The 12684-nt window shown below is 57.3% G+C and overlaps 1 protein-coding gene across 1 annotated transcript in view; it reads right to left on the bottom strand.

Annotated features, from left to right (window-relative positions):
• LOC308646059 (partitioning defective 6 homolog beta) overlaps positions 1-12684 on the bottom strand; it is a 174974-nt gene that overhangs the window by 115158 nt on the left and 47132 nt on the right. Inside the window, exons 5-9 of the mRNA XM_081288600.1 lie at positions 8524-8661; positions 5907-6116; positions 5383-5544; positions 4721-4941; positions 3360-3564 (exon numbers count right to left, since the gene is read on the bottom strand). Of these exons, the coding sequence (XP_081144726.1) occupies positions 3360-3564; positions 4721-4941; positions 5383-5544; positions 5907-6116; positions 8524-8661 (936 nt within the window). The remainder of the gene's footprint in view (positions 1-3359; positions 3565-4720; positions 4942-5382; positions 5545-5906; positions 6117-8523; positions 8662-12684) is intronic.

Here is a 12684-nt window from a genome sequence, read left to right as displayed (position 1 = left end):
GGGACAGTTTCAGGGCAGTTCCCAGGCCCTGTGTGTCCAAAGGGCGGGTTTCTAAAGAACCAGGCAGGGGCTCGTGGCGGCGACCAGGCTCATCAGCGAGCGGAGCTCCCCCAACCCAGCACCGGGGCTGGCCACCCCAGGCGAGCCTCACCCACCCAGGGGACCATATCTGCTTCGCACCAGCGGCAGCCCTGGTTCAGGTGCATTAAGCAAAGAAATGGGAGGCACCAAATCCAAGTTCTTTAGAAAAAGGTTTTATTATTGCAACTAAAATGCAAACCCATCATTTATATGGCAAGTTGGAAAACTGTACAGTTTAACAGTTCTGTGAGGTCACAGAAGACCCTGAGACACGCCCTCCCCCCACCCGGTCATGCAGCCACGTATACACACCTGAAAAGGTATTGTAACCAAACACCTCGCTTTTTTTTTGTTTTTAGTTTTGTAAAAATGGTTTATTCCACAGCCATTGTCAAAAATAATGGCCTGATGAGTAAATGTTGGCTTAAGGCAAATAGCAGAGCAGCTCACTACCTCCCTAACCTACGCTAACAGACGGAGGCCAGCCAGTCCACCGTCGGCAACGGCTACTGTACATACACACCCAGCTACACACAGACGCGGACTGTGCGACAAGCCCAGCCAAGAACACGCAGCCTGGCCCTCAGCCTCACCCACGCCCCACAAGGCTCTGCGGCCGCGCCTGAGTGTCCCTCAGGATCGCTCTGCGCCGGTTTCTCCCCGTGAAAGGCAAAACGTGAAAATGCTGGCGAGAGCAGCTCAGAGCCACAGCTGCCTTTTTTCTTATTAAAAAAGCCACCAAATGTGGAGGTCTCAGTCCCCCTTGCAGGAAGAGTCGTGAGCACCATCAGTCCCAAGGGGCTCTGGGGGGGCGGGGGCAGACGCCCCCTTCAGCAGGGTGCCCCAGGACGGAGATGCAGCAGGCAGCTGGCTCCAAGGGCCGTCGCTGGGCTGCTCCAAGGAGGGCGGCTCCCGCGGCTGCCTTGCTTCCAGTCCCGATCTGCTCATCCCACGGTGGGGGCCCTGATGCCTAAGCGTCCAGAGCGTGAGGTGTGAACAGGGCTGGCCATAGCCTTGGAATGTCTGAGTTACAGCGGGCCCAGCAGGACCAGGACAGGCCGGGCCTCACCAGGAAGTCATCAGAGAGTCATGCCAGGAATCAGGCCCACATCGGCTCCTGGGAACATCATCGGAACATCATCGCTGTCTTGCTAAAGGCGGCTCCTTCAGCACCAGCCTTAGGAGCCCCAGCCACGTAGTGGTCGGGTCATGCAAGCGAGACTGCAGCGGACGGCACGTCAGGAAGCAGGAGTCTAAGGTTCTGTCCCCAGCCCGCGGCACTTCATGGGACACGGAAGCCCTTACGTGCACTCTAATACACACAGGAAAGTGGGGACCGAGAACAAGGCCCTACCAGGTGACGGGGAGGAGAAGCACGGGGACTAGGTCATCTCCCACTGTGACTCTTACTAAATACCAAGTGCTCAGCATCTGCCACCCCAGCGCTCCCCTCACTGACCCAGTCGCTGCACCCGCTGCTCACGGCCGCCCTCCCGCCAGCACTGGTCTGAGGCGGCAGGCCCAGGGCAGTGTCTCGCGCTCCCGGTGCTACCTGAGGACTGATTTATTATTGTACTTTTTGATAAAGCCCTTGATGCGAGGCTGACATCAAAAGTTTTAATACATTATTGGTTTAAGAAAATGCTAGTGCAGTATGGACGCCTTTGGAAAAATTAAAATAAATATGGAGCGGAGAGGCTACTCCACGGGGCTTCGTGGAGGCTTCTGGGGAGGATGGTGCATGTCGCTGGCCTGGGGTGCACCAAGAGGGAGCGCTCGGGTGGGGCGAGCCAGAGACGGGCACAGGCCACCACCCCTCCCTGCCACCAGCATGGTCCCCTGGCTTTGCTCTCTTCAGAAGTGGGTTGGGATGTGGTACTCACAGGAAGGAGGGCAGGGAAAGAAGAAAGAGGAGCAGGGTGCAGGGCGCAGGGCGAGGCGCGGCCCGGGCTCTCCAACAGAACAGCGCCCTCTGCACGCGCTCCACGCTGCCCGCGGCCCTCACCCACCAGGCGCCTAAAGTCGTGGTTGGGGCGCTGAGAGTAGAGGTGGACAGTGGGTGGAGGAGGCCCAGGGAGGTCGGGCCATGCGCTGCTGCTGAACGGGAACTGGAATGAAGCCAAATAGGCAGAGGAGCCCCGGGCACAGCCAGAGCTGTCTGACCCATGCACGCCCCCCGCCACCCCACCTCAGAGGGCACCATGATTCAAGGGGGCCTGGGGCTTTTGTTTTTACTGACAGGGCCCTCCCACAAATCACCCCCAAGGAAAAGATATTTGTATTTTGCTAATGCAACATGCACTCAAAGACGGTCACCTGGAAAGAGGTAAAATGTTTAAAAGGATAAGAAGGTCACGTGGGGCAGTTTCCAGGGTCTCTGCGCCCCCCCTCTGACCAGGGTGGGCCTCCCGCAGCACCTCCTCCCACGTGAGCGGGAGCCAGGGCTGAAGTGCCAGCAGTCCCCCTGCCGTGCGGCCAACCCAAGGCAGAGGCTGCGGGAAACCCATGTACAGGGATGGGGTGACAAGGGCCAGCAAGTTAGCCAGATGACGGCCACACAGAGGAGCAATGGGGAAACGAGCCGCGGAAAACCAGCAGGGACACCCTGAGCAAGAGCAGAAGCGGGCTTGCTTTCTGGAGATGGCCTTGTGTTGTCTCCTCTCAACACAGGGAGGCTGGCGGGCACTGGCGGGCACTGGCAGGCGCCAGCGGCCCAGAGCACCCACACCACAGTGCCCGGCCCTCTCCTCCAAGGGCATCTACATTCGCAAAAGTCTGGGATTTTTTCCCTGGGAAACCAAATATAAATTGTGAATCTGATTATACCGCCCAAGGGTATGAGGAAGTTTTGTAAGTGCCTAGTCTTCTTTCTTCCAGAAATAACCAAAAGCTGCTTTTTATAAAGGTTAAAAACAACAATGTGTTGTAATTCTATTTTTTTCAAAAATAAATGAACCAAAAAATAAAAAATAAAAAAAAAATAAAGACAGAGAAAGAGAGAGACAAAGACGTATTTGGCATTTTCTCTACTTACTCCTGAATAGTTGAGGCCCTGAGATTAGACTCTATGTTCTTGGGACCACAGGGCTCCTGAAGACCCCAGTGCACAACCCTTCCCTCTTCTCCTCAGCCCTTGGCAGTTCCAGCCTGAACCAACCCTCGTCTGCTTCTTCTGAGACTGGCTCAGACGCTCCACAGAACCGAATCCCACACTGGGCTGGTGGCCAGTGCTTCCCGCCACGCGCTTGTCGCCAGCACCTCCATCAATGGAAACATACCCTGTAGCAGAGGTACGCACCGGCCGTGAGGACCGTGGCCATGCACATGTTGACCAGGAAGGGCTTCCAGTGGGTCAGCGTGGGCGCCGGCGCTGGCTCCTCCTTCCTGGGTGGTGCCGGCTCTGCCTCGGCAGGGAAGGCCGCCTGGGTGCCCCTTGGGCCTCGGCCACGGATCCGACCTCTGACTTCAGTGTCTTGACTCATGCTGAGGAGCAGGAGGGACAGGAGTGGTTACTCACCTCCAGGGAACCGGTGGCTGGACACTATGTTAGGGAGAGATTTTAGACAGAGACAGGCTCCCTCTTCAGAACCCAAACCAGCTCCCTGCCGCTTGGCTGGAGGGCCAAGTTAGAGCAGGCATTGGCCTGAAGCCCCCTGTCCCTCCCACCCAAGTGCCGCAGACGGCGCCTGCGTCAGGGAGGCCCCGCAGGGTGGGGCGGGGTGGTCATGCCTGCTGCGTGTGCACCCTGCTTTCTCAGGCACTGGAACTTCTGTGCCAGGCCACATCAGGGCATCCAGCTCTCCTTCCTCAACAGCTGCAGAATAGCCACCCCCACCCCTGCACAGCGAAGGAGCATGATGGCCCTAATCCCCAAACAGGTTGTGGCCATCTCCAGTTCTACTGCCACAAATGATGCGATGTACCCAGTGACCTCACACTTGGATACTGCGGCAGGGCACCTTTCTAGACGCCCCACACGTCTTAGCATCTCCCTCCAGGAAGCAGGCACCCGGCACTGCCACCGGTGTCCCAGGAGGGGGCACTCCCGCTCACTGTGCAGCTTCCTGCAGGGCAGTGCCAGCTCCTAGGCGGCTTCCCTGGCACCTCAGCTTCCCTGGGGTTTCCTTTCCAAACAAGATGGCCTGCAATGCAGCCCGGGGGTCACCCTCTGGCTTTGGCTCAGTCGGCCACCACGTCAACAGTGCTCGCGATGCTGGGGTCGACGTAGGAAGCAAAACGCTCCAGTGAATTTCAACGAATTGAGCCGAGATGCCACCAAAAGATCAGGTTCCCCGGAGCTCCACCCTGGGGACACCAAGCTGGACACCGCCTTTCAGGACCTGCCAGAAGCCTGGGGGTGGACATGGGGTGGACACTGTCCTCACAGGGCAGAAAGGCCCTCCCTACTCATTCCACTGAGCCCGCTGCCAGTGAGTACCACCAGGTGGTGCCAGAACCCTGTGGATCTGCCTGTTCCCAGGGCCATTCCGGGCCCAGAGAGGCCTCCTCCATCCAGGAGAGGGCAGCTTGCAGGTCCAGCAGCCCCACTGCCGAGAGGAAGCGTAGCCACAGGTTTCATTACGTGCCTGTCCCAGGAACGGCAGGGCCCGCTGCTGCCCAAGCCAGCCTCTCACATTACCTGTCCATGTTGTGGGAGGCCCTCAAGGGGGTCCTGGTCTCCTCCTTGATGGGGCCATCTTCATCCTCCTCAGCTTCGTCCTTCACCCACTGGTGGTTCGAAAAGAACTCCTTGCGTTTCCCGTTGTGGGGCTCCAGGATTCGCTTGGGCGGCCGGGGAGGTGGGGGCACGTGCTCAGGTGGGGGCTCCAGGTCCTCGTGGGACAGCTCCTTCCACTGGTCCTTCAAAGAGCAGCAGGAGGAAGGCCCGTCAGCCTCGCTCTGCTGCTGTGTCAGGAAGCCCGCCCGCCGTAGTAAGCAGAGGCGCTGGCCTGGCACAGGGCTCGGGCTCCCTGGTCCGCAGCCAGGCCCTTGGAAGGTGAAACCGTTTGAAAATCCAGCCCGTTCTTCCTGCCCTGGCTCTCTGGGGGAGCACCTCAAAGGCAGAGATTGGAACTCTGGCAAAACTTCAACAACTTTCTAGCTATTTTAAACACAAAGGGCAGCTATTTCCTCTGACACCTGCCAGTGTTCACACTTTATAGCTGACGACCTTCAAAGACAACTAGAGCGGGGGGGTGGCGCAGCTCAGTGGTGGGACACTGGCCTGCGTGCACAGGGCCTGGTTCCGCCCCAGCACTGCCCACGCACGCGCACAGAGACAAACACTAAAGCGCAGCCAACCTGCACTGAAGAGTCTCCCATGATGAACTTGGCACCTTCGATCACGGCCAGGTAGGAGAAGCGCAGCTGGTCGGCAGTCTGGATCAGCCCCATCCGGAACTTCCTCATTTCCAGCAGCACTTTCTTGATGTCCACAGAAGAAGGGTCTTTCCTTTTGTCCATCTGACCGTCAGAGAGGACACAGGATTCAGCCAGCCCCACTCCCCTGGGTGGGAGTGCTCTGGTTTGCCCCGGGGAAATCGCCGTGGGGCAGGCAGAGGAGTTCCAGAAAACATGGAAAAATGGGGGAAATCTGGGCCCTGTGGACAGGGACTGGGGGGGTAGAGAACGAGGGGAAAGGGTGCTCCGGCTCTACCTGGGCCCACGGTGAGATGGGAACCCTCTGCGAACAGAGCCCTGAGGGACAAAGCCACCCCAGGGGTGTTACAAAACCAAGCTGCCCTCACAGACAGTGGCCGGGAGCTGTGGCCGGGCTGGGGCGGGGTGGGCTGGGGCGTCCAGGGCGCCTTCCAAGACCTTCTCACCAGCAGGAGGCAGGTGTCGGCCAGGCAGAAGGTCCCCGACCTGCCGATGCCGGCGCTGCAGTGCACCACGATGGGGCCGTGCTCCGGGCTGAGCGAGCCCGACTCACGAACTTTGAAAAGGAAGTTTAGGAAGGAGGCTGGTGATTCGGGGACTCCGAAGTCAGGCCACGTGGTGTAGTGGAAATGTAAGATCTCCCGAGTCTCTTGATTCTGAAAGATAAAAAGACACATGACAGTGAGAAGAGTGTGGAGAAACCCACCAAGCCCTCTGCAGCCTCCCGCCTGCTGACAAAGCGCAGAGCCCTGGGCCACCAGGCACCGGACGTAGACCTGTGGGCTGCCTCTGGGATGGCTCAGCCCCACCTGCTTCCCCCAAGGCCCTGCCTCCCCTGCCTATGTGGATACAGCCACCTTCTCTGGCCTCGCCAGCCACAGTGACACGCAGTGACTTCATCAGAAAGCTTTTGTGCTTCCCGCAGAGGGTGAAGAAGTAACTGCATGTGTGGGCACCAGGCTGGGCCACCCGGGCCTCGAAGCTTCTGGGTGTGTCAAGGGATGGTCGTTTTAGAGGGGGATCGTGGCCGTGTGGAGCCTAGCGCCCAGCTCAAGAGATGCGCCCACTCTTCCCAGTTTCCAGAGTGGGCGGCTCAGGCTCTGAGGTGAGAGGCCCTGCTCAGAGCTGCTGCAGGAACCCGGGCCCTTGTCCCAAAGTGCTCCCCCTCTCCCAGCCTTCCAGTAACCACCAAAGGGTGCACAGCATGCGCCACGTGCCAGCCCCGTGCAGGCACGATGGGCCCAAGAGCCGGCTGCTCTCACAGAGATGCCAACTGTGACTGTGCCACAGGAAGCCATGGGGCTGGCATCTAGCTGCCAGATCCATGGCGTCTCCTGCAGAGACACCTTCACATATGAGAGCCACACGGAGCCTGTCTACTCTCCTCCCGTGAAGAGCATCTCCATGTAACTAGAACAGGACTATTTTGGCAGATGAGAAAAGCACTTAAAATATACTTTAAAAATGAAGAAGAAAGCACGCCCAAGCCAGGCTTCCCTTAGTCCCTAAAGAGGTGTGGGCCCCCGGGGGCCTTCCTCTGCCCGCTGCTCTGCTGTAGGGACTCCATTCTCCTTCGGGGCCCCATTGGTCACCCAGTGCTAAGAAAGGGCTTTTATTTTATTTTTTTACTTTTTGCTGTAGTGGGGAGGGGACCCGGGGCTGTGCACACGCTAAATAAGCATTCGACCCGAGCCCCACCCCAACCCTTTAAATTTTTTATTTTGGGACAAGGTCTCACTAAGTTGCCAAGCCTGGCCTCATACTTATGACGGTCCTGCCTCAGCCTCCTGAGCCGCTGGGACTGCAGGTGTGCCCGCCTGGCTTCTCAGGGCTCCTGAATAACACAGTGGGCAGGAGCGGACAGGTCCTCACACAAAACCCAGTCACAGCTGTGCACCCTGTGACTTCAGAATTCTGAGCTGCTCCCCTCAACCACCTCAGGCTGACACACAGGAAAAGGACTGGAAAGGTGGACTACTTCTCGAACAAGCACACGCCACTGCAGAGAAGTGACACGGCTCCTCCCTGGTGCACAGGGCAGAAAGGGCAGGAAGTGCAGGCAGCTGTGCCGCAGCGTCCGGGAGCCACACTGCTCCAACCTCTTCACTTCCCGGCCACCCGCACTCGCTCCAGATCTTACTTCAACTATCGATGCAGTAACAGGACCACGGGGCTGTGCCGCAGCACGTAAGCGCCATCACCAGGAGCAGGCCTGCTCACCAGGCTCCCGTGGCCCCACCTTCCCTCACACTAACTGGACTGGCCTGGACAGCGCCACGGGACCACGGGCCTGCGCCCGCGTCACCTGCTGACCCTCCCTCCCATTCCTACCTCCCAGGGCCCTCCAGAGCCCAGTCTGACAGGATAGGAGGCACGGACACGGGGTGGTGCAGCCCCTGCCCCCAGAGTCACAGTCTGAAATGGCAGGGCTGGGACTCAAACACGGGCAGTTTGGCTCTAGAGGCGGTGGTGGCCACCATGTTCAGTGTTGTCCCCGCTCTGTCTGGAGCCCCTCCCACTGTGCCCAGCACTGTACCCCTCCAGGTCATGATTCAGATTGCTCACGGGCAGGGCCCTCTGTGGTACTACTTAACAGTGTCCTGCCACGTTCCAAGACAATCTTTTAGTGACAGCAAGCAGCTGCGTTATGACCCTTCACAGAGCAGACACACCCCAGGCCTTGCCCAGGAGACCTGCACTGGCCGAGAGACCGCAGCAAGCCCGGGAGACTCCTCGGAGGCCACAGACCACAGAGGCGGCGGCACGGTGTGGCATTTAGCTTTCAGGTGGCCCGGGCAGGGACAGATCACTTGTAGATGAGAAGCCTGTCTCTTCCCGGAACTGGAGTTCACTGGTGCTGGAGGGCAGAGAGCTCTGTGGAGGGAAAGCACCTGACTCCCACCCTCCCGGGCGCCCCTGGCACTTGGTAGGTGCACGATGAGCTCTGCTCACCCCAAGACCATGTGCAGCGCAGGGTTCAGACACAGGGAAACGCTTCATTGGGTCAGGGAGAAGTAGCCCAACTAGCAAGTGTCCGAGGTGCCCGAGTGCAGGTGGTCTTACCGCAAGGTTCTCCAGCTCCAACTGTCGCACTGTGTAGTAGGACTTGATGTCTTCAGAGATCAGCGTCAATTTCAAATTTGTGTCATCAAAGATCATCTCCTTTTCTTCTTTCTGCGGCCAATACTGTGCACATTTTAACTATGGAAGGAAATAACGCTGAATTATTGTGAGCAACCAACTGTTTTCCCAAGACAAGAGGCTTGGAGACCATGCCTGAGCTTTATGACAATGTAAAGGCCTAGAATTTTCTGAGCCTGGAAGACACGGTCAGCGTAGCAGCCTGTTTCTTGGGATTGGAGGGGCACTGGAGAGTGAAGGGGTGGCCATGCGGACGGTGCTCAGCCTCACCACCCAGCAGCTCTGGGTCTCTGTAGCAAGGGGGTGCTCAGGGGTCTGACCCTTGCCCACCAGCTGTTCTGCCTCCTGCAAGGGCCTGTATGCAGCCAAACCTGACCCAGCTGCTGGTAGATGCCTCACCCCAAAGGAAACCTCACAGGAACTGAAAATGAGCCCCGAGGGTCGCGAATAGGCCCTGGAAAGGCTGAGCCACATGGGATGCACTGACCCAGAGAGGGCTGGAGGGCGGGCTCGGCTCACCCTTTCGTTCTGGTTTGGTTTGGTTCAGTCCAAAAAACACTTCTTGAGTTCTATTTTGATAATTTCAGAAACTACTAGATGAGCTGAGGGTCAGTGGCCCTCTGCTGCCCTTGGCTTCCTCCTCTCCCTGCTCGTGGTGGTGGGAGCCCACTCTGGCACAGGTGGCCTTGAACCACCAGGTCAGACTTTCCTGGGGTCCAGCTGTCAGAGTGTGGGAGGGAACGCGTTCTTGCCAGTTTGGTGTCAAAAGTTTAAGTAAGAAAATTTAACTCAGATTTAGTGGATACTTTGCTGGGACAAGTCCTATGTCAGTTAGTCAGGACGTCTCTGCTGGTGGGTGGCTGGGGTGCCCTGGACAGCAGTTGGGCAGGGCTGGGCGTGGGCCCAGCAGAAAGTCTGACAACCTGCCAAGGGACCCTGGGAGATCTTGCAATTCCCAACACAACACCAGTGTGTGCCAGTCACGCTCGGGATGCACACTGACCCCACTGGATGCTCCTCTGGGGCCAAGGACGACGGGAACGCAGGAGCCAACTCAGGGCTGGCCTCGTCTGCTGGGAGAGACCACTTCTCCAGCAGTGACAAGGTGGACAGTGGGAAGGGCTGAGGGCAGAGCGCTGTGACTGTGTCCTGGCACTCAGAGGAGGGAGATGTTTCAGGCTGGCTAAGGAAGAGCACAGAGGCAGCTCTGGAAGAGGAAGGTTCGGAGGGTGACCAGCACTCTCTGGGCAGTGACCTCAGAGATCCAGGCTAGGGGAGCAGCAGGAGAAGGGCAATGGGGGCCCAGAGCCCAGCTGGTGCTGACGTCAGGCCAAGAAAACCGCAGCCTCCCCTGGGGTGGCAAAGGGCCAGTGGCTCCCGAGGAGGGAAGAGGGACGTCGACGGTCCTGCTCCACTGAGGCTGGGAGCTCCCACAAACAAGACCAAAGCAAAGGCGAGAGACACCCATGAGACTGTCACCAACAGGGCTTTCTCCAGAGCCCGTCTCACCCACGTCACCCAGTCACCAGTGATGAGCTGCTGGAGATGAGACTAGACCCTGGATGGGGCTGGGTGTCAGCACCAAGGCAATTCTGCCACACGGGACATGGGCACGGAGCAGGAGGCAAGAGCCCATGGAGCCCAAGGGCCAGAGGTGCGGGGAGCAAGACCTCCGAAGGCCTGGCCAGGAAGTGATCCCTCCCACACTCTGACAGCTGGACCCCAGGAACAGTCTGACCTGGTGGTTCAAGGCCACCTGTGCTAGAGTGGGCTCCCGCCACCACGAGCAGGGAGAGGAGGAAGCAGAGGGCAGCGAGCGCCCACTGACCCTCAGCTCGTCGGCTGGGCAGACAAGTTTTCCATCTCACCTCCATTTGGCAAGCACTCACTTTCAGAACTAAAAATAAAGCTTAATAAATCTTTATAATCTGGGCAAAAACTAAGATTACAGAGGATTTCTGGCACATGACCAAGCACCCGTCAACCAATATTTAATTTTAAGAACTCTTTAGGCTTCTACAGGAACATCTCTGTTGTTTTCTATAGAAGTTTTTGTTTTAAACACACAAAATAAGCACCCAATCACTACGGCAGATACCCTATTAAACACACCAACTTGAATGGGAGACTGACTTTTATGAGAAAATAGTTCGTCACTGGGGACTCAAAACTGAGGCCTAGCTGGGCACGGTGGCATACACCTGTAATCCCAGTCGTTCAGGAGGATCGCAAGTTCAAAGCCAGCCTCAGCAACTTAGCAAGGCTCTAAGCAATTCAGCAAGACTTTGTCTCTAAATAAAGTATAAAAAAAGGGCTGGGATGTGGCTCAGTGGTTAAGTGTCCCTGGGTTCAATCCATGGTACCAAATCAAACCAAACCAAACTGAGGCCTATCTTGGTTGGCACCAGACAGAAAAGTGGTGGCATTGCGAGTAGCTGCCATGAAGCAGGTGTTAGTGAGGGTCCTCAGGCCTTCCTAAACAAGCGGCCACGCCGTCGTAGGAACCACCTCTAGGAGCCAGTCCTGGACCGAGATGAGTGACGTGGTTTTCCCGAATATGAACAGAGAGCTGGTGCACAGAGCAGGAGGTGCATGGGCACAGGCCACACAACAAGATGCAGGTTCGTGTGCGTAGAAGCCCGGAGCCCAACCGTGGCTCCACAGGGTTTGGGAGAGAGACAGGCCAAGTTCCAGAAGGGCGAGAGAGACTCATGGAGCTCACTCCCTCTGGCTGAGCAACAAGCCAGCCCTCACACAGGCTCGCTCCATGTTGACGCGTCTAAAGTCAATTTTAAAATTGAACCAACAAGCACTTTGGCCATGTGCGTGACCCCCGTCCAACACACACAATTATCTTCTACAAAACTGGCTTCCAGGAATGCGAGGTCCCAGGAGGTCACAGTCAGGTCTGCCAACAGTAAGAGGGGAACTTCCTGGGCTATTGGTGAAAGAAGGAAAGCAGAAAGCAGATGGAAACTCTCTGTAAGCAGGTCACAGCAGGAGCAGCGTGGACAGGGACAGCCAGGTGAGAGCCATCCAGACCAAGTGGCTTCTCGGCAAGCCCCGACCCCAGCCAACCCTTCTGGAGTGATCCTGTTGATGCAGAACTGAAGATGTTGATCCCCAAGAAGCATGCAGCGATTTTTGTGCCAATCTGCATGCCTGAATAATCAGCCTGGACTGGACACTTACAGCAGACAAGGAGGAGCACTGCTACCTGTTCACAGAGAACCACCTCAGGCCACCAGCCACGGTTCTGACGGCCAATATTACCATATCTCAAGGGGGAACGACTGTTGCAGTGATCTGTGGTCTATTTGTGGTCATTGCTGGGTAGGAAACAACAAGGCCCAGTGACGAGCATGTAACTATGGCACCCGACCCAGCTCCATGTTGAAATATGACAACAGTTGCTAAAGCAAACTGTGAACTAATAGCAAAGAGGTTTTCCTGGAAATGAAAGCAACATTCAAATCAATCAATGAAAGGAAAATCTGATGTTTTTTGAATGAATATCTTGACTTAAAAATCCCAACCCCCAGTATCACCCAGAGCAGTTCTAGCCAGCAGCAATCCTGCCCCCCAGGGACCCCGGACAGCCGAGCCTGAGTGCCACATTTGGGAAACGGATGCTACTGGCACCTAGTGGGCGGGGCCAGAAAAGCTGCTGATCATCCTAAAACACACAGGTCAGCTCATTCCAGCAGAGAATGGCCAGCCCAATGTCACTTGTGCTGAGAGGTTCCAAAGCTCTGGGTTCAATCACTGGCGGCTCCCCAGCAGAGCGCACCCTGGGAACCTAGAGCTTAGTGTCCAGCACTGCTGACAGGAGTGCGGGAGGACAGGGCTGGAACCTCACCTGTAGTAATCAGGCCACAGAAGCAGAAAGGGAATAGTGAAAAGCCACTTTCACCAAAAAAGCAGTCCTACGGGGAGAGGCGCAGGATGGTCTGAACCCGCGGGCTGGCCGCCTCTGGCACTGCGCAGACACTGAGCCTGCGTGATTCACAAGGGGGTCGCAGTGAACTCAGGCGAGGCCACAGTGACTCCAGCCCAGGGCCTCTCAGGAGCTGCCGGGCTGCT

This window comes from Spermophilus citellus (assembly GCF_964194105.1).
Source record: "Spermophilus citellus genome assembly, chromosome: 4".
In the NCBI taxonomy this organism is placed as follows: Eukaryota; Metazoa; Chordata; class Mammalia; order Rodentia; family Sciuridae; genus Spermophilus; species Spermophilus citellus.
Note: the sequence above shows the minus strand (reverse complement) of the source record. Positions and strands in the feature narration are given on the sequence as shown.